This window comes from Cannabis sativa, chromosome 2, assembly GCF_029168945.1.
Source record: "Cannabis sativa cultivar Pink pepper isolate KNU-18-1 chromosome 2, ASM2916894v1, whole genome shotgun sequence".
Taxonomy (NCBI): Eukaryota; Viridiplantae; Streptophyta; class Magnoliopsida; order Rosales; family Cannabaceae; genus Cannabis; species Cannabis sativa.
In genome coordinates, this window is record NC_083602.1 from 52276689 (window position 1) to 52299758 (window position 23070).

At 32.3% G+C, this 23070-nt stretch overlaps 1 protein-coding gene across 1 annotated transcript; it reads left to right on the forward strand.

The window, feature by feature from the left end:
* Positions 1 to 15730: 15730 nt before the first annotated feature.
* LOC115719294 (sister chromatid cohesion protein SCC4) lies at positions 15731 to 20631 on the forward strand. Its single transcript, XM_030648275.2, has 12 exons — positions 15731 to 16237; positions 16355 to 16496; positions 16974 to 17090; positions 17235 to 17742; positions 17995 to 18033; positions 18121 to 18242; positions 18418 to 18564; positions 18793 to 18882; positions 18998 to 19122; positions 19434 to 19639; positions 19853 to 19977; positions 20072 to 20631. The coding sequence occupies exons 1-12, from the start codon at positions 15873 to 15875 to the stop codon at positions 20261 to 20263; spliced, it is 2178 nt and encodes a 725-aa protein (XP_030504135.1). The 5' UTR covers positions 15731 to 15872; the 3' UTR covers positions 20264 to 20631.
* Positions 20632 to 23070: the final 2439 nt, after the last annotated feature.

Below are 23070 nucleotides of genomic sequence, written 5' to 3' on the forward strand. Positions count from 1 at the left end.
TTAAATATTCCTATTTAAGTTGATATTTAGTTATCTTCAACTAACCAACTTAAATCTGAATATCTTTTGAATTCAAAATTTCAAAATTAAGTTGAGGAATTTTAGGCATTGGTTATTAAGATTCTTTAGATATTTTTTTTTAAGTTAATATCTTTTCAAATATTAACTTAAAATGGAATATTTTCAAATTAAGTGGTTACAACTTAATTTTTGATATTTAATTAAATTTAAATTTGAAAATATTTAAGTTCTAGATTTTTCTAGTACAACTTAAATTAGATATTTTTTCAAATTTTGTGGAAAAGATACTTAGTCAAATAAGATATTTTCTAGATAGTTATTTCTAGACTACTTATTATTTCTAATATTAAATAGGAAAATATTATAAATTGTGAAATTAATTATTTAAATAATTAATTTTGGTACAATTTATTTTAAGTATATTTTTCCTAGTATTAAACTAGAGATTAATAATTAAGTCTTCTCTACACTTAATTATTTATTTCTTGAATTTAATACATTTAATTAATTTGAAAATTAAATATCTAAGTTGATTTTATCATCATACTTAAATATTTCTTTTTCATGACATTTAATTAAATAGAAAATTATTTTTAGTTGAAATTTAATTTTTCAACTAAATTTAAATAATTTTCAAAATATATTTTTTCTTTATTTTATTAATCAATTTTCGAAATTGCATTTCTTAAATGCTAGAATTTCGAATTTTATCTTGAAAAATAGATTAAGTTGTAAATTAATTATTTTAATTAATTCTTGGATCAACTTAAATCAATGATTTTTTCATTTATTGATTAATTTAAAATAAATTGAATTAAAGTATATTATTAGAAATAGAATTAATTAGTCAAAGGAAAATCTAGATAGGTGATATTTTTGCTTGAAGTATTTTTCTAGTGTATTTAATTAAATAGAAAATTAATATTTAAGTTGATTTTCATCATCATACTTAAATATTTGTAATTTTTCTTATATATTTAATTAAATAGGAAAATTATATTTTTTGTTGTAAATTAATTTTATTAATTAATTTTGGGCCAACATTAAATTAGAATAATTTTTCCAGATTTATTTTTTATTTTAATATGCATTTTTCGAAAATTGTATTCTTATATACTTTAATTTTTCGAAATGCAATATATATTTATAGAAAATTAAATTTTAGTTGTAAATTAATTTAAATTAATTTTGTAACAACTTAAATATTTTTTCTAAATATTTATTGGAAATTATTACTAAGATGGAAATAATTCATATTATTTTCATATCCATCTAAGTAAAATTTATAAATATTAAATTAAAATTTATATTTAGAATTTTTCATTCTAAATTGGAAATTTTAATTAAATAAATATATATTTAAAATAAATAGAATAAATAAAGAGAATAATAGAAAATACAACTCTTTTCAAATAATGAGCTTTATTATAGAGACATTCGATCTCCATTGTGGGTTTTACACCGCGTTTGTTTTAGTGAGTAATCCTCCCTAATGGAGGAACGTTCATTAGCAATTTCGCACCGTTTAACCTCGCATGATAAGTAGTTTGTAAGTGTTTTGTATGGTATGGATCACCCTAATGGTGGCGACCATACTTGACTTACAAATTATGAAACAATGGTGGAAGCTCATAAGATAGAATTGCCTTGACTCTCGCCTAAACGGGACAACGCTGAATTCCAATCTTGATCGAATAAAAGGTTGCTAGAATGTTTAACATTTTAGACGAGCTGACAACTCTATTCAATGAATGGTAGCTTTGACTCTCGCCTAAACGGGACACTGATATCAGGTTGTTGAAAACCTTGGAAATTATTTAGGATTGTAAGTTTTAGTATTTTCACTTGTCATTCCTACTTGCATATATGCTTATAATTTACGAATTGTGTATGAATTTATATTGAACCATGTTATTTTCTCGTTATTAAGTTGTAGTTTAATTTCGAATCTTCATTGTTGGTCTAACTTGGCTTGTTTATCTAATGAGATAAATCCACTAGTGGATTTTCACCATTAGACATTCATAATAGTGTTAGATCTCGAAAGATAAATATTGTATATGCGACATCTAGCTGTTCATCAATTGATGACACCTTAGACTAGTATTTTTACAATATGAAACAAGAAGATTACATGAATAAGATTACTTTGTCTTTCGCTAATCGAAGCATCGTTGGATTCTTATTTATAAACGAAATTATCCTAATTCCTCTTAGCTTATTCATTTCGAATTAGCTCCATAATATATCATTGGATGAATGGTCTATAAATCATTTCATGTCATTATATTTTCTCTTAAGAAATTAAATGACGCATATGATTATAATCCCGAAATTCTATTCCCAATTGATAAAAATCCTCAATCTTAGAAATCTCCTACTTGTATAAGCAAATCTGACTTAGAGTTTGTATTAGTAGTGGTGGTCCAAGAAAGAATTACTCATTAAATTTGGTTGAATTTAAGTCTTTGACTTTAATTTTAGATTCCAAATAGAAATTTTCTTAAATTTCAAATTCCAGAATACAATACAGTTACACTTTCTCAAGTGTTTAATATCCATCTTTTATTAATGGATTAAAACTGTATGGAATGTGAGTTAGGTATTCTGTGACCAGGATCCACTTGAAGTATTCTAAGAACTCTTTGATGTAACTAAACCTATGTCATCATAGACACTACCACATTTTCTTAATCTATGGCATTTGTATCTTGTTCATAGTGGATTTGACAAGATCAATCTCTGCAAAGAGTTAATATGCCTATATCCACTGAAAGTAGTTCATCTCATTCGCAGATGAATGTACATTCAGGGGTGGATATGAGTTTTTCGTTGTATTCTTAAAACGATAACTCTAGATTATACCTTATGCAAAGAAATTTGAAATGTTTGAAAAATTTCATTAATTTCTAGCAATGGTTAAACACCATTAAGGTATGTGGTTAAAGATCTTGCGAACTGATAGGGGTGGAGAAATAGTTAGTAGATATGCAGTTCAAAGATCATTACATTGATTTTTGAATTATATCCAAACTTACCTCCCCAGAAATTTCGAGTTGCATATTGATGATTAGTTACTAGTCGTTGCCTAATTCCTTCTATGGTAATACAATTTCAGAATGATGTAATGGTTGGCTACTTAATGTAAATCATTACTAGATTCATTGATGACCTAATCAAAATCTTAAGAAAGGCTAGAACTGTTAACCATGGTTTCTTAGCTATTCTAAGTGATTAGGGGTGGACCATCCCATTGTCAATAGATAAGAAAGTGTTTGTTCAAACAAATACTACTTTTCTAAGAAAATGACTAAGTCCGGAAAAACAAGTAGCAAATAAAGGAGATACTTAATTCTTGATTCCAAAAGTGTTCTATCATCTTATATGACATATGATGATCCCACTGCCTCTGTTGTCTTGTCACAACCAAAGAGGTTAATACCATTTAGTTTTCTTCGACATAATTCACGGTACCTTGTCGTAGTGGGAGAGTTTCTAGGAACTCACCTTCTTATGACTTGGGAGACACTAGTGATTAAAATCCATTGTGAGTTTAAACAAGTAATGGATTGTCAAGATAAGAAACTAAGAAGAAAGCCAATAGAACTATGGTTTAATCCATTCACATGGAATAACCTAAAGTTTTCTATTACAAGGACATAAAAGGAAATTTTAGTTAATAAGTCTATTCTATGGACTTAACAAACTTCCTGTTCCTAGTATTATAGGTTTGAGTTTATCTAAACCTATGGCTTGTGGTATACCTGGTAATTACTTACTCTAATGCAAGCAACTTACTTTAGTAAGATGCTGAAGCATTTTCTTTCTAATGGCAATCTATAGAAGCTTCACAACTTCTTAGGTATAGATTTTATTTATCTAAGGAAAAGTCTTAACTATTCCAGAAAAGATAAAGCCATGAAAGAATTTCTTATATCAACAGTGAGAGGTCTTAGATATGCTGTTGAGTGGGAGTAATGAGTAGGTATCAGATTAATCCAGGAGAAGAACATTGGAAGACAATCAAGTAAATCTTAAGATAAAGAAGAGGAACTATATGTTAGTCTATAAGGGTGTGTTTAAAACTCTTAGACTACACCATATCAGATTTCGAAATTTGCCTATGTGCTAGTAAATCTTTCTGATAAGATGGTGGTTACTCTGGGGGTGGAATAGTGATTTTGGAGAAGTGTAAAAACCTATCTGAAGTCTCTAGGTCTACCAGAAAGGGACTGAATGTTAAAGCTGCAGGAAAGTTACTTATTCAGTCTAAGGAAAGTTCTATACATCTATGGCACCATTCCAAATTGCCTTAAACTACTAGTGTTAATTTCACGATTAACCAAAAGTAGTTGCCAAAGGTATAGAATCCAGTATCCCAAGAGAGTAAACATATAGAGAGGAATTTCACATTATCAATGATTTTGTGATTAAAGGAAGAGTAATGGTGGAGAAAAGGTTGTGGTTAATTCAACCTTTCAGATCCTATTACGAGGAGTTTACTACTACTACACTTGATTTGTATATCAAGGTGTTGAGATTATTTGAAACGCACTTTTTGTTTTATATTAGTGCAAGTGGGAGTTTGTTGGGTTTTATGCCCTAAATAAAACTCATTTCAATATAATCAGATTTACTTATTAATATAGATCAGAAATAACATTTAATGTTGCATGGTTCACATGATTTATTTCATGATTATATGTACATAATGTATAAATTCATCTGAAACCCTTTTCACATACTTGATCCTGTTTATTGTGTCGTCAACACATTGGAAAGTAAACATGACTATGTGAATAAAGTTTCCTAGATTTATCAGACATAGGGTTTTACTGATATGATAATCTACAACAAGAGTTTACTTGTATTTGGAGAAATACTATGTTCTTTCCGAGCATTGGTTAAAGTAAAGCTCGGGTTGGATGCATGGAGTATGCATCGGAAGGGACCGATATTGAACTTTGACTTAGATTTATTAAACTTACCGTAATATCTATTCAAGTCAATATCGCCTAGTTGATCCTAGATCAAATGATCTTAATTCTGATATGATTAGGCTCAATCTTGAAAGGCTATTCGTGTTCTTTGATTTGTTAGTTAAGCCTACTTTTAGGTCAGGGTGATACGTACATTTTGGGAACACGGTAGTGCAATTGAGTGGGAGCGCTATCATAAACATGGAATCTATAGCTTCTATCTGGCGAATAGTAAGCAAAGGATGATCTCCTTCGAGCTTGACCAAACGAATATAAATGGTGGAGTACTCATTTCACATAAGTTGAAATATCATTTATACGGGGTCAAGTGTTTTAAGGAATAAATACATTGTAGGGTGTAACGGTAATTTAATCCCTTTACAGTGTAGATCATTCATATAGAGGATCATTGATCACATTAGGATTATAACAATGGATAACTAATGATGTGTCTATATGGTGGAACATATAGAGCATTCTATATACTGAGAGTGCAATTCTAAGTTCTATGCGTGGATTCAACGAAGAATTAATAAGTTAGTGAATTTTAGTGTTAAATTCTTGATCTACTTATTGGAAGCTCGGTTATATAGACCCATGGTCCCCCCACTAGTTGAGATAATATTGCTTGTAAGACTCATGTAATTGGTTTTGATTAATCAATTATAATTCACGAATTAAACTATGTCTATTTGTGAAATTTTCACTAAGTAAGGGCGAAATTGTAAAGAAAGAGTTTATAGGGGCATATTTGTTAATTATGATACTTTGTATGGTTCAATTAATAAATATGATAAATGACAATATTATTTAATAATTATTTATAGTTATTAAATAGTTAGAATTGGCATTTAAATGATTGAATTAGGAAATTGGCATTTTTGAGAAAATCAGATACAAAAGTGGTAAAATTGCAAAATTGCAAAAATAAGGCCCAGTCCACCTAGCCTAGGGCCGGCCACTTATGTCATCTTTTTTAAATGATTTTTTTTAATTATTTTAATGCCATATAATTCAAATCAAGCCCTAGAGGAATGCTATAAATAGATAGTGAAGGCTTCAGGAAAATTACACTTTCTGAATCAGAAAAACCTGAGCCTCCACTCTCTTCTCTAGCCGCCACTCTCTCTCTCTTTTCTTCCTCAATATTTCGAACCTCTCTTAGTGATTAGAGTAGTGCCCACACACATCAAGTGATACCTCAATCATAGTGAGGAAGATCGTGAAGAAAGATCATCAGCAAAGGAGTTTCAGCATCAAAGATTCAGAGAAAGAGATCCAGGTTCAGATATTGATAATGCTCTGCTACAGAAAGGAATCAAGGGCTAGATATCTGAACGGAAGGAGTCATATTATTCCGCTGCACCCAATGTAAGGTTTCTTAAACTTTATATGTGTTTAATTTATCGTTTTAGAAAGTTCATATTTAGGATGTTAATAAACATACTTGTGAGTAGATCTAAGATCCTGGTAAAATAATATCCAACATGTCAATCTCGATATGTTTTGTGCATGCATGTAAAATGGGTGATGCATGTCGTAAGCCACAACAAATTTACTATTTTTTTAATTCCAATACTTCTAATTTTTTTAGTATAATCGTAAGTGAGGGTCGATCCCACGAGGACTATATTTATTCAATTATTCACAATTTAGTAACAAAAATTAGAAAAGGGGAGTTTTAATGAGTAGAATAAAAATAGCAATGATAAAAATTAAAAAGAAAATAAGTTTAAATAGAGACTACGATATGAGAAATTAGTTAAAGGTTATTCACCACTCTCAACAATCATTCTTAATTCCTATTAATGAATGTAATTTCAGTTTCTAATCAAACTATTAATCCCACAGATAAAGCTGAAGCAGTCAATTATTCCAATCTCCCTATTATATGTAATCAAAGCGAAACGCTCAATAATTAACTCTTTTACCTAAGCAGTAAATCTACGAAGCATGTAACTTATTTAACTTAGATAAAACTTTGAGTTTTATGGAGATAGACTAATCTACGCAACAAATTAATGAAGCATATAATTTATTTAACCTAGGTTTTATTCTTCATCACAAATAAAAATTGTAATTTGTCACAAACACTTAGAATCCTAGACTATTAGGTGAATAGTAATCCTAAGATGATGGTAGATTAAAGTAAATCCTAATTTAGCGGCCGTTTAAACAAGATTAAAACAATAATCATAACATTAAACATAAAAGAATAGAAGCAATTTGATATGGCGGAAACTAGAAATTAACATTCAATAATGAAATAAAGAATTCATGTTTTGGGTTTTAAAATAACCCTTAACTAAAAAAAAAGCTACTCAAAATTAGACATTATAATGATAATCACAATAAATAGTAAGAGTAGAAGGAGAAGAAAAGAATTAGAATGAAGAACACTTCAAAGTCGATCTCTGTCTCTTCCTTGCTCTCTCTCTCTTTGAGTTTCTCTCCTTAATTTGAAGCTTTAGAATTATTAAATTCGTAGCCTAAGAGGTCCTATTTATAGTTCTTGAAAAGATAGATGAATTCTTTTAGAATTAGGATGCTATTTATAGTGCTCGAAAAGATAGATTAGAATCCCTATAGAATTAGGATTCTATTTATGGTGCTTGAAAAGATAGATGACTCCCCTTAGAATTAGGATTCTATTTATAGTATTAGAAAATATCTCACTAAAATAAAATATATTACTCTATTTATAGTATTAGGATTCTATTTTTTCGCTATATTTTATCTTCTTTTTTTTTGTCAGAATTTGCCTGCTGTAATTATTAATCATATTATTTTGGTCATAACTCTCTCGATATTACTCAAAATTGGACGATTTAAGATGGTCTGGAAAGCTAAGAACGAGATCTAAAACTTTTATGCTTAGTTCCAAGTTTAGTTATGCTTCTTAGATCATCAAAATTTGTAATTAAGCTCTGTCTTATAAAATCGAGCTCGCCGGCTTCCATTATTTTTCACCAAAATATGTTGAATTCCCTCCAAAAGACTCTAAATGTATGAATAGTCTTTAAAATAGTCTAACAAATTAAAATCACACTAATCAATAATTTAAAGAATCAATTTAAGAATTTTTTTTTATCAATAAGTGAATTTTATTACTCCAAAACTTAATCTTTTACATCCTATTAGCATCTTCATCCGAAGACCTAATATTTTAATGTATACAATCTTTTTTCACATCTATACATCCTTTGAATAAAAAAAATCAAAACAATTCTGATTTACAAATTTGAAAACTAAGCACACTCAATCGACTTGACTTTACTTGGCCAACAACAAATGGTTCTACTTTTAACATCTTCCTTAGTCTTCCGAACAACCTGCTCAACTGCAATGGCTTCTAAATTCCATAAAACACCATTACGAACCTTCCATATTTGATACACAACAGCAACAACAATAGCTGCTAAAATGGCTTTTTGAAAAGAGTTGATTTTTGCTCTTTTAATCCACTTGAGAACTCAAGGCTAATGTTTCAGCTCTCCAATCTAACCATTCCTTTACTTGAGATAGATAAATGTTAGAGAAAGCACACGAGAAGAATAAATGATTAGAAGTTTCAGCCTAGTTTCTGCAAACCAGGCAGAAATCCTCCCTAATAATGTTCAATCTATGCAATCTTTCTCTAGTTTTAAGCCTATCTTGGACAACAATCCATAAACAAAAGCTATATCTAGAAATGTTGTCTATTCCATACCTCATGGCTTCAATTCACTCTGCTTTGGGAGGGACAAAGAGCTTTGTAACCATTAGCAATCCGGTAGGGAACTGTTGCAAATTGATGTATGTCCATGACATCTTTTAACTTGATTTTTGACAGCAACCAACTTCTTCCAATACCAACTAGCTTGGGGAGGAGCTTGATAGCTCCACCAATCCCCCCCTTTGATATACATACAATGGATCCATCTAATTCACAAGTTGTCTTCCTTATTCCCAATTGTCCACACATATTTTATCATTGCAGCAATATTCTGTTGGAATATGTTTTACCAGGATCTAGATTTACTAACAAGTATGTTTCATTAACATCCTAACATGAATTTCTAAAACAATGAAATTAAACACATATAAAATTTAGAAAACCTTACATTGGGTGCAACGGAATAATATGTCTCCTTCTACTCAGATCTCTAACCCTTGTATCATGTCTATCGCAGAGTATCACCAAGATCTGAGCCCGAATGTCCTTCTCTTCAATTTGGATTCTTCACAATCTTCCAGTTGAGATACCACTTGATATGTGTGGGCACTCACTCTATCACTCAAGGGTTCAAAAATTTGAAGAAGAAAAGAGGGAGAAGAGGTTTTGGCTATAGAAGGATAGTTGATGGCTCAGTTTTTCTGAAGGCAAAAATTTCTGATTTTTCAATCTCGTTTAAGTGTGAGCCATCACTATCTATTTATAGGTAACCACTAGGTTTAGGTTAGGAATTATTGGGCATTAAAATAATGAAAATATTAATTGGAAAATCACCATTAAGTGGCCGGCCATGGGTTAATGGGCCCCACTTTGGTATTTTGCAATTTTGACCATTTTCATTTCTATTTTCTCAAAAACGCCAATTTTTCAATTCTAACCTTTTAAATGTCAAAACTAATTATTTAATAACTAAAATAAATTATTAAATAATATTGCCATTTAATATATTTATTAATTAGACATAATAAAGTCTTTCAATTAATAAATAAAACCTAGAATCTCTTTTCTTCACAATTTAGCCCTTGCTTAGTGAAAATTCATAAACTAGACATAGTCTAATTTTAGAATTATAATTGATTAATTAAAATCAATTATCTGAGTCTTACAAGCAGTATGGTCTCAACTAGAATGGGGACCATGGGCCTATATTACTGAGCTTCCAATAAGATGGACTAGAATTTACCAGGTAAATTCTCTAACTTATTAATTCCTTGTTGCATCCACTCTTAGAACTTGGAATTGCACTCTCAGTCATATAGAACACTCTATATGTTCCACCATATAGATACGCTATAACATTTAACCATTGTTATAATCTCAATAATCAAAGATCCTTTATATAGATGATTTACACTGAGTAGGGATAAATTTACCGTTTCACCCCTCAACGTATTTTGATCCTTAAAACACTTAGCTACCTGTAAATGATATTTCAGTGAACTAAAATATAATCACTGAAACAAGAGCTCTTCCATTTACATATATTTAGCTAAGCTCGAAGGAAATCATCATTTAACTTCTAAATACCTATAGAAGCTATAGATTCCATATCTATGTTTAGTGCTCCCACTCAATCATACTACCATGTTCCCAAAATGTACGTATCACCCTGACCAGAAAGTAGGCTTAACTAACAAATCAAAGAACATGAATAGCATTCCTGAGATTGAACCTAAGCATATCAGGATTAAGATCTTTTGATCTAAGATCAACTAGTGATATTGACTTGGAAAGATGCAACGATAAATATTATAATATCTTAACCAAGATCAATATCGGTCCAGTCCAATGTATACTCCATACATTCGAAGCTAGTATACTTTGCCAATGTTCTGGAAAGAACATAACACTTATGCAATGTGTAAGTACTCTTCATCGTTGATTATCACATCAATGTAAATCAATTGCACTGATGAAACAGGCACTTTGTCTTTCGAAGCATATAATCACAATCACATTCCACTGTGTTGACATCACTGTAATTGTAAATGACTATATATTCTGGACTTAACAGATTTTGTATATATATTAAACCACAAACATGAAAACAACATGCAAACATAAATGACTTCTAATCTTTTATTGTTAACAAATTAGATTAGATTGTATGGGTTTTATTTAAGGCATAAAATCCAAACATATTCCATTCGGCAATCTTTTTCAATCTGATCCCTCCAGCTATTTTTGGTTGGCAAACATGATCATAAGCAATAGGTCCAGCCCCCAGAGACACATTATGGCCTTTCCACAAGTAGGAACAACATATAGCTTTAATATCCCTTATGATCTTCTTAGGTAGTACCATAATTTGGCTCCAAAATGAATGAATTGACATAAGGACTGAGTTAACAAGAACATCCCTTCCTGCTAAAGATAAATTCCTTGAACTCCATGTTTTGATCCTAGCAGTCATCTTATCTGCTAGCACAATACATTCTTTACTCGAAATCCTTTTAGCACAAATAGGGATACCTAAGTATTTGAAAGGTACCTCTTTTTTGCTAAACCCAGAGCTATTAATGATACGTTGAACATCATGATCATCCATACCACAACAATAGAAAGCAGACTTGTGAGGGTTCGTTTGAAGTTCAGAAGAACTAGAGAAAAGCTTAAGGCCTTGTAAAACATAGTATATATTCTTGAAATTGTAATATCCAATTTAAAATAGTATTTAATTTAATTTTTTTTGTTTGGATATTAATTGTGCGAGGATAATTATCTCATTTATTTGTGTTGTTAGTGAGTTGATATTATTACTTAGAGTTGTTGTACCAATTTTCTAAAGAAAGTTAAAGTTGTATTAACTACGAAAGTAAAATAATGATATTTTCATAAGTAAGTAATGTTTAATTCAAGCCCGATATGAAAGTCCATTACGTTTTTATAATATATTTATTAGATTTAATTAATTGTATATATAAGTGGTATTAAATAATATTATTATTTGATTAATGTTAGAAAAATCGTAAGTTTAGAGAAATTCGTAGGTTTAGAAACTGTTTTACTAAAATGACCATATCTGGAGTTTTATAACTCCGATTGAGGTGATTTTAGTGGCGTTGGAAAGATAATTCAAAGATCTATAAATTTTGTAGAAATAGCTATATCAGAATTCGTAATTTTTCTAGGTCAAAACTAAGCCCTAAAGTTACAAGATTGAGAACTTACAATTTAAATTTAAAAGTTAGATATTTGTTTATTTAATAATTTATCATATTATTATTGTTATTATATTAATATTATTATTATTGATAAAACTAAACGAGTCAGATAGTATAGGTTTCAACCCTAAAATTATATCTTTCTATTCTTCCCACCTGAGCAAGACTAACCCTAAAATTTTCAAGTCATCTTTCCATTACATCCTTAGCCAAATCTGTACCACTCTTCACTCTCATCTTTGATCACCATCATCTTATGTCTATCGATCCAAGCAGCTTGATGTATTTGAGGTAAGAAACTCTACATTTACTTATTTATTGATCACAATAGGAGAATATTCGTAGGTCTCCTTTTCTTATTTTTCAGAATGAAACATGTCTCAGTAAAATTGCCATATCTCTTTAAATACTCATTCGATTCTCGCAATCTTGATGTCTATAGAAAGCTTATTGAATTTTCCATAATTCTTATGAAGAAAGGTTTTACTGAATCGAAATTTATCTATGTCAAAAATAACTATTTCTACGTTGTTTGTTGTAAATCGTTTTTCATATTTTCTATATAAGTTGTCTCAGTAAAATTCAAATATCTCCCTGAATAATGATCCGATTCTAGCGATCTTAGTACCGTTGAAAAGATAATTCAATTTTCTAAATGTTTTATGAAGAAACCATTCACTAATTATTGATTATTCTAAGTCAAAATTATTGTTTTATTGCTGTAGTTCGAAATCCATTTGTTTCAGGATTTCTAGAAAACTGTTTCGGTATAATACCTATATCTCTTACGTTATAACTCTGATTTTAAAGATTTTAGTGTCATTAGAAAGGGAATTCGATTTTCTAAAACTTTTATGAAGATAGTATTCTCTGATTTGGAATATTTCAGTATCAAAACTTTGGATTTCCGATGTCTACTGTGATTCGTTACTCCATATTCCTTCTCAGAAATAGTTTCAGTAAAACTATCATAACTCTCTCAGTTTTAGTAAGAGTGTGAATTTTAATGTTAGGGCCTTGACCCATGTGTTATTATAGGTATTAGTGACGAGATAACAAGTTTAAGCAGCGGGATTTGAGGTAAGGAAATTAGATAGTTTTATACGTGTTTATCTGCATAAATTTGGATTCTTTGTGTACTGAAATATGAGTTATGATCATTCAAAAAAGAAATATGAGTTATGATTTGTTATTATAAGTCTATATATGGTACTGAGAATGTGTGTTATGGACACAATGTTCGTAAATTGATATATAAATTATGGTTGTTATGACTTGTATAATGTTGTATGTTGTATGATGTGTATTGTATGTTGTATGGTGTATGGTGTATGGTGTATGGTGTATGGTGTATGGTGTATGTTGTATGTTATATGTTGTATGCTAACGTCTCAGGTAAAGTGAGGGACCATGGTGGGGTATAATACGGGATAAGGCCGTTGAATGTAGAGATACCCTACCCTACATTTTACTGAGTCGTGTATGAGATTGTTATGGTGGGTATGATACAATGATGTTACTGTTGAATATAGAGATACCCTATCCTATAACAATAGTAGGGCTGCATAGGCCCAAGTTATTATATGGGCAGATTAGGCCCAGGATATTGTAGGGCCAAGCTAGGTCTGGATTATGTAAGTAATGGCTATGATATGCCAATATTATGGTAATGGCAATATTATTTATAGTATTGATATGATTATGTTATGAATGTGATACTGAGTTATGATCTCTGTATATATGTATGGTGTGAACAATTTTTATGGATCTATATGATAAAGGTTTCTATGTATACAGTTATTTGATTATGGTTATAAAATAAAGTGTATGATATTGCTAAAACTTAATAAATACAGTAATGGTATGTGTGATATTATATGATATTTTATGATAAGCATTTCCTTACTGAGCTTTTAGCTCACCCCCTTACTTTCCCCCTACAGGTATTAGACAGGGAAGTATGTATAGTGAGCAGGGTCAGTTCTGGTACGTATACTGTGAGTGGCTATGGACGGGCAAACGATCTAGAACGCCGGTGGTGCCTGTTTTATTTTAAGCAGTTGAAAAATCTAAACACAATGAAAATGTATTATTTAAAATTATTTACTTATCGTATTTTGTTTTACAAATGAAGGATCCTTATCTTTTGCATTTTGATTTCTAAAATCCATTGTTGTGTTTAAAGGGTTTTTTTTTCTTTTCAAATTATGCATTTAAAATGGTATTTTTGTAAAGTAAGGCAAATATCGGGGTGTTACAGAAATTACCATGACAAAAGAGTATAACATCATCAGCGAACATCAAATGATTCAACTTCAATTCTGCACACCTGTCATGATATTTGAATTCTGGTTTGGATCCAATCTTCAGCATTATTCTTGATAGATACTCCATACCAAGAAGAAAAAGTAATAGTGACATTGGATCTCTCTGCCTTAAACCTCTTGTCCCTTCAAACTATCCATGAAGTGATCCATTGAACATGAAGGAGTACCTAGGTGTGCGCACACAGATCATTATTAGGTTGATAAATTTTCTAGGGAATTGAAAAGCTTGAAGAATTTCTTCCAAGTAGTCCCAATCAAGAGTATCATAAGCTTTTTGAAGGTCCAATTTGATCATACACCCAGCTTTTGAACTTTTCCTTCCATAATGTCTAATCAAGTCCTAATAGATCATGATATTGTGTGCAATAAACCTGCCTGTAATAAATCCCCCTCATTCTGAGCTATTAGATCAGGTAAGATAACTTCAAGCATGAAGCAGATTAGTTTAGTAGCCACTTTGTAAATAACATTACAACATGCAATAGGTCTAAATTCACTAACTGTATTAGGGCACTTCCATTTGGGAATAAGTGTTAGTACAATAGTGTTGATCTCCTTGAGAATCTGACCTGAGTGCAAGAACAAGAGAACTGATTCACTAATGTCATCTCTAAGTAATTCCCAGTTATCTTGAAAGAAACAACTAGTAAATTCATCTGGCTCAGGAGCTTTGATTCCTGGAATTGCAAACAAAAGACTGAGCATTAATGAAACCAATTTTGAAGATTTTGCCCCCACCTGCACGCTCAGTGCATGCCTTGAGGCCACTATGGGCGCCTAGGTTGATATATCTCAACTTAGGGCACTTTAGGACTTCTTTCTAGAGAAATTATCCAGGAATTTCCCTTATTTTTGTCCACGAGGAAGATACAAGTGCTTTTGGGAAGCAAATGAAGCCATCTACGCCCTAGATAAAAAGTTAGGCGCCCAAGGTGACATCACCCCAATCATTAGGCACCCAAGTTAACATAGCACCCCGTTGGTGGTTTCGTTGATTCGATTACAATTCTGTCTTAAGCAACAATCTTGTTTTGCTCCAAAATCAAGATATGAGACTTGGAATTAAGAGAAAATACTTTTTGAGTAGTGAGTTATCTCCCAGGCATCATCAGGTACCCAAATTGACATTGTCCTGGGCCTTAGTGTTTTGTCCTTCAAACAACAGCTCTGCTCCAAGCATCAGTCTTATTTTTCCTCCAACCACCTATCTCTCTGTTTTGCTCAATCTCGTCAGAATTAATGGTTGTTTTCCGACTGTTCTGGTATTTCTGTGGTGTTTCTGTCTGTGAGTGTAAAAGATAGAGATCTCGTTTTTCTTTTTTGTATTTACAGTACAAAAAATAAAAAAAGGGAGACCAATATAAATATAAATTCTAACAGTAAAATTATAAACTTTTCCTCAAAATTTAGTATTTTTTTTTAAAAAAAACCCCTAAATTTTTCAATAGAGTGGACCTTAAAAAAAAGGTTAATTTTACAAAACGTCCTTTAAATTAGGAAGGTCTAAAATCTTGAAAATGCTGCGACTTATATAAAGGAAAATAAAATGAATGTTTAAATTTAGTTTCAATTTCAATTTCAATTTATAGTCTTAAGCAGGAAGCAGGGCCCTTCATCTTCCAGAAATTCAATGGAGAAGTAGTGAGACTCAGTGTGAGAGCGAGAGATGGAAGCCGTTGCAGAGGGGCTTTGGGGACTCGCGGACTACCACGAGAAGAAAGGAGACGTAGGGAAAGCTGTGAAGTGTCTCGAAGCCATTTGCCAGAGTCAGGTCACCTTCTTCCCCATCGTCGAGGTCAAGACTCGTCTTCGAATCGCTGCTTTACTTCTCAAGCATTCTCATAATGTTAATCACGCTAAGTCTCACCTCGAACGATCTCAGTTGCTTCTCAAGAACATCCCTTCTTGTTTCGATCTCAAGTGCAGAGCTTATAGTTTGCTCAGTCAATGTTACCATCTCGTCGGTACTATTCCTCCTCAGAAGCAGGTTCTCCATAAGGCTTTAGAGCTTACTGCTTCTGCTGGCAACGAGTATGTCTTTCGCCAAGGCTTATTTCTTTTGTTTTGTTTTTTAGATTTGAATTTACTTGGATATTGCTATGAATTGGGGTTTGAAATTTTCATTTTTCTTTATTTGGGGTGGTGAAGGATCTCAGTGAATTTGTGGTCTTGCAACTTTAACACCCAGCTTGCGAATGCTCTGATAATTGAAGGAGACTTTCAAAGTTCAATTTCGGCTCTTCAGTGCGGTTATGATTGCGCTTCTCAAATAAGTTATCCCGAGTTACAGGTTTGTGCATAAACGGTTTCTTTCTAGCAGTTGCATTTAGTTTCTGGTTGAACTGTTTTTTAGTAAAATTCGTTGTTTCTGGATTTATGCTGTAAATTGGTCTTTTGGGCACTAAGTACCAATTATTGGTATGGTTCACGGGGTATGGAATCTGTAATTCCGATTCAATGGGCAGGTTTAATACATAATAAAATAAAATTCAGAAGGGAAAAGGTTTGGAAATGAACCAGAAAAACTAAGACAAGTATGGAAATTTTATTTCGTTTGCTTACATTTTAAAAGGAGGGAAACCTCTTCTCTTAATGGTTGTCTTTTACGGATTTGTAAACACAGCCGTTAGGTATGTAAGAAGGGGAAGGTCTAATATTCTCTTCCATAAATAAGAAAGGAAGATAAGAAAATGAAACCTCTTTTTGGACTGAGTTTCATCGTTTGTAATAATATTTGCAATTTCCCATTCTTTGTTATGTGATCCAGATGTTCTTTGCTGCTTCTATCCTGCACGTGCACCTCATGCAATGGGATGATATGGATTTAGTTGAGGCAGCTGTTGATCAATGTGATCAGATCTGGGAGACTATTCGGCCAGAAAATGTATGTACCATATTTTCTTTAACATTCTATTGTTATGCAACTGGGAAAAATTGGCTTTTTTACTTTGTCTGAACAAATATTTCCTGTATTGCTAATAATTGTTCTGTCTTGTACTATATTGTTATCTCCTCAACAACCAAAAAGAGACAACACTGCCTTGGATTACTCTTTTACAATGAGCTTCTGCACATATTTTATCGACTTCGGATATGTGATTACAAAAATGCTGCACCACATTTAGACAGATTGGATGCTGCTGTGAAGGCTGATTCACAGAAAATGGAGCAGGTCAAAGAAATGACAAAGGAACTTGATTCCTTGAATCAAAGTCTTTCTCGGTCTGATCTACCTAAAAGAGATAGGTCAGCACTTTCAGAAAAGCAAGCTCAGCTACAAGAGAGGTTGACAAGTTTGACTACTAGTTCGAATGATCAAACTGGAACTGGATCGCTGGAACCAGCTTACTTTGGGAATATGAAGCGGACTTATGGGGACAAGCTTGTGTTGGCACCGCCACCTATTGATGGGGAGTGGTTACCAAAAAGTGCAGTATATGCTCTTGTTAATCTTATGGTTGTCATATTTGGACGTCCAAAAGGGCTATTTAGGGAGTGTGGAAGACGTATTCAATCTGGAATGCGTACCATAAAAGGTCCATATCTTTTTTATTATTATTATTTTCAGATAAGTAGAATGCATGATAAGGCTTTTTCCGCTTTGCTTTTTTATTTTATTTTATTTTTTTTATTCAGAGTGCTGGTTTCTATATTAATTCTGATGCTTGTGATGTATGAATGAGGTCTTCTATCATCATCAGCGATATCATCTTGGGGATTCTGAATTGTTATGTTTTCATAATATAAGGTATCCATTTGTTAGTATTGTTTTTCTTTTAATTTTGCAGAGGAACTGGCAAAGCTTGGAATAACTGATGGTGTGAGAGGTAAGATTTGCATTCTTTTAATGATTAAAATGTTACGAGTATGCGGCTCACCAATCCTAATAGATCATATTTATTTTAACTCAACAGAGGTGAATTTGCAACACTCCGCCATTTGGATGGCGGGTGTATATTTGATGTTGATAATGCAATTCCTGGAAAACAAAGTGGTTGTGGATCTTACTCGGTCTGAGTTTGTTGAGGCACAAGAGGTAGATGCTATGCCCTAATTAGTGTTATTTTTATGCTCTTTCCCAGTTTGTATGTTTGGTTGTTATGTAATTGTTTGAACTAGAAATAATTAATTGAACTATATATGTTGCTATGCAACTTTATTCTTGCTTGATATACCACCCTGTTATGAATTAAACCCATTGTTTCTGATAGGCACTGATTCAAATGAGGAACTGGTTCATGCGCTTTCCAACAATTTTACAAACTTGTGAGAGCATAATTGAGACTCTCAGGGGGCAATATGCTCATTCTGTTGGGTGTCATAGCGAAGCTGCTTTCCATTATATCGAAGCTTCAAAGGTAATTGTTCTACAGTTTTCCAGTCTTGGCTTTAAAGAGATGTCAACCGACCATTATCCAATCTTCATACTCTGATTAGGCAAAGGGATTCTTTTATGATTTCCAGTGATTTCGATTTGCTTCTTGATGAATGGAACATTTTCTTCAAGTACTAAGAATCACTGGCTATTGTAACTTCGTCAAGGAATCTACTCTAAATCTTTTTTTTCTTTCTTTCTTTATATTCAGCTAACACAGAGCAAATCAATGCAAGCCATTTGCCAAGTTTATGCGGCTGTCTCTTACATCTGCATTGGTGATGCAGAATCTTCATCACAGGTGAAGTGTTTCACTGTGACACCCATATGATTTCTTCTTTTAGCTGTTATAATTTTGTTTCAAAGCTAAAAAATGAAAAATATATCCTTATCCCTGAAAACAAGGTTTTGTGCAGGCACTAGATCTGATTGGACCAGTTTACAGAATGATGGATTCCTTTGTTGGAGTTCGAGAGAAAACCAGTGTTCTTTTTGCATATGGCCTTTTGTTAATGAAGCAACAGGATTTACAAGAAGCAAGGTAAATATTTTGAAATCTTTCTATTCTGATGATATACTTGCTTTATTAACTTCATCCCATACCAGGTCTTGAAAATAGAGAGCATATGTTGTGTCATTACTTTTATATGAGCTTCAACCAACATTTGTTTCATAGTGGAGGTGATTTATCTAGTATTGTTGTTGTCTTTGTGACTAATTCTGATTTCAGCTCTTGAATGACGAGGGTAAAGCTCATTATGTGAAGTAATAAATACCAGCCTCTGATAAATAGGGGTTAAACTGATATGGGCTTTACCTCCCTCCCTGAATTGATATATTAATTTGATGCAGAAATCGATTGGCCAAAGGTTTGCAGTTGACACACAATCATTTGGGGAACCTTCAACTTGTTGCACAATATTTGACAATTCTTGGAAGTTTGGCACTAGCCCTGCACGATAATGTACAGGCTAGAGAGATCTTGAGATCATCCCTAACATTGGCCAAGAAGCTTTATGACATACCTACTCAGGTTTGGGTGCTTTCTGTTTTGACAGGTATATTTTTCCCCCATCCATTCAGTTCTACTTATAGCTATTCTAGTTTGACTGTATTTTTGTTATATATCATCTTCTGAGTTCAGACATGGTGGAGGTTTGGAGTAAGTACTCCAGGCTTCTGTCCAGCAATAATCCACTGGACTCAATTTCTACATTGACATAATTTTGTTATAATTATTACTTATTAGTTTAAATTTTCTACAATTGCAGCATTATATCAAGAATTGGGTGAGAAGGGAAATGAAATGGACAATATTGAGTATCAAAAGAAAAAGATGGATGAATTGCAGAAGAGACTTGCTGATGCGCATTCTTCCATTCATCATATTGAACTTGTAAGAGCACTCATTTTGGTCTTCTGAGTAGAAAGTAGCTTGTTGTTTATAACCCATATAAGTAACTTATTTTGTTATATGCACTGATGAGCAGATTGACAAAGAAAGGTTTCAAGTCCAGCAATGTCACGAGCTCAACATCAAGCGTGCCATTGCAGGCACTGCCGCAGGAGTCAATCTTGACATCCCAGAGTCCGTTGGTTTGTCCACCCCATTACCCAACTTTTCTTCAAGGTTAGTTGACTTAGACACTGGAAGACGTGGACGTGGGAAGAGGAAACTCTAGTTCTGACTTGTACAGGTTCTGTTCCGACGACCTATCATTATTAAGAAAAAATGAAACAAATAGCTTAGAGCTCTAGTTTAGGAATTTTGGACGTAACCTTTCGTTATGTCCAGTAAACAATGTCTTAAGCATCAAACTCTTGGGAGATGCTGTACAGTTCTTACTACTTAGTTATGATGTTTCTTTAACCTATTCTAGTAGCCCCTCCATTATATTTACTGTGATTATGTATCATCTCAGAACAGTTAAGCCAAGTTATCTAAAACTATTGTATATGCAATTTGGTCATTGCAAAAATGAATGAAATTAGTTCTAGGACTGATTTCAATTGGTTCTAGGAACAAGGGTATGCATTTTTTTTTGTGGAAGTTGACATTTTCCAATTAAGCTTCTTGTTTCTCAATTCTCAATTTTGAGATATGGATTGCATGCAAAGCAGGAACAACAAATTTACTTTAAATTGTCAAATAATTGATGAGGTGTAAAGCAATCACTTGAACCTTTTACATCAGAACTATTGTGTAGTGTGCATAAATATACAATTGTGGATACAAATTCCCAGTATCCTTAGATTTGCTTAAACCCTCGGTGATACATCTCAGAGGCTTTCAGGCTAGAAGATTCAGCTCAGCAGAGGCATTATTATACATAGTGATATGTATTTGAAATTCAGGTATGCCGTCTTGCTTATTGTTAATGTTCCATCTCAGTCCTCACTTTCAGTTAGTCCTGCAATTTCTTTGAGTGGCTTCATCTTTTGGATCACAAACCTGTTCAATGAATAAGAATCCCAACTGAGATGATAATATTGTTCTATTCATAGCAATTTTTCGTCCACTGCTTAATTAAACTCATAGGGCAAAGAGGGTGAATCTTGGTAAGTGTGGTCTCTGGATGATAACTTGGGCCATGAGCTGAGAGGTCATTGAAGTCATAGCCTTTCGTAAATGGGACAATTAAGGTATCGTCTCTCATAGCCTCCTTCACGAGGAGAGTAAACAGCTTGGGCCTTGTTCTTCCACAAGAGCCAACACCCCAAATCAGGTTTCACCAAATCTCCAGCAATGAAGTCCCCTAGTCCACCACCCTATATTAACTGCTCTATTACCCTTTTGCCATCTCACTCCCATGGCTATCGTCACCGCTGCCCATTCTCGCATTGGCGAAGCGGTTTTTCTGGTTTGGGGTCCCAGGGAGATGGGCATAGAGGTGCCCCACACTTGAAGTTGGTTGTTGATGCCATGTTTGAGATTTCGGGTAAAAGTTTGTTTTTTATAAAAAATTACAAAACTTGCAACATTTTGCGGCTTGTATATATGTGTGGTGTCTAAACAAGATGAGAAATTGAGCTCTATGAAAATGTGTACTCAATTACACTCCATCGAATTCTTTTATATATTAGAGTTTTTGGCGGTTAAACTCTTCTAATTTTCATTAAACTGGCATTTAATTCTCTAAATTAAAATTTTGACAGTAAAATCTTTCAAACTATTGAATTGGTAACAAATTTAAGATGTTATTCGGTTAACTGCTATTATAGATTGTTTATGTGTATACTTTTGTATAGGTGACAAGTTTATATTGATACAAATAATATTATTATTTAAAAATTATATTCAAAATTTATTTTGAAATTAAATAAAATTATAAAAATAAAAATATAATGTTTAAAAAATAAAAAGAGAATTTACCCCATATATTATTTTATAACTTTATTTTTTTTTTTTCAAATTACGGTTTGGGATGCTATGATGATTTCTATGTGGGTTGCTATGTGGATTTTGATTGTTATTTAGATTGTTGCGTTAGTTGCTATAGGAGTTTTTATGTGGAATTACGTAAAAATATGTATAAAAAAAATTGTTTTGGCTGAGGAAGATTCTTGAAGAGTTACACTTTAAGCAAGAGGGAGACACCATAATTTATTGTGACAATAGCTTAGCAATTAAATTCTTTAAAAAATTTCTTCTTCATAGTAGAAGCAAACACATTGATGTGAAGTACCATTATTTAAGGGAGTACAATGTGGAATGCGTTATTGATCTTATTTATTACAGAAGTGAAGAAAGAGCAAGTTGCTGATATATTCATAAAGTCTCTCAAATTATCTATATTTCAAAAACTAAAGAAGATACTTGGAGTATGTCTTTTAGAAGGTCAAGCTTAGAGAGGGGATAAAGTGAGTGTTTGCAAACACATTAGTTTTAAAAAGAAAATGTTGAATAAAAAAGTGAGTTTATTAGTTATTAATTATAGGCGAGTCTTTAGAAGTTTTTTTTTTGTGTTTTTTTTTTTTTTGAAGGAGAATGGTAAACTTTATTAGAATGAACTTTTAACCATTACAATAGATAAAAGATCAGTAGGAGCATTACTCTCACTGAAAATACGATCTGAATACAAACAAGAGATACGAGCAAGACAGTGTGCAACTTTGTTTACAGAACGTTTAACAAAATTAATCGCGACTAAAAGTAAGGAAGCCAACAATGTACGACAAGTAGACACATGTTGGCCAAAAGGAGATGGAATGATGACCTAACCTCGGATTGCTTGAACAACAACCAAAGAATCCGTCTCAACTTCAACCCGACCCCATTGGTGTCTCTTTATCCAACTCAGAGCCTCCTTAACGAGGAAATTACACTCTATACCCTTTTTATATTGTCCTCTTTTATTTTTACCTTCTTTTTTAAAATCTATCATTTTTACCTCTTTTTTTAAATATTGTACCAATTTTTCCCCTGTCACTTCAAGATACTCTCCATGTGATTCTCTTATGTAAGGGTATTTTGGGTACAATACACATA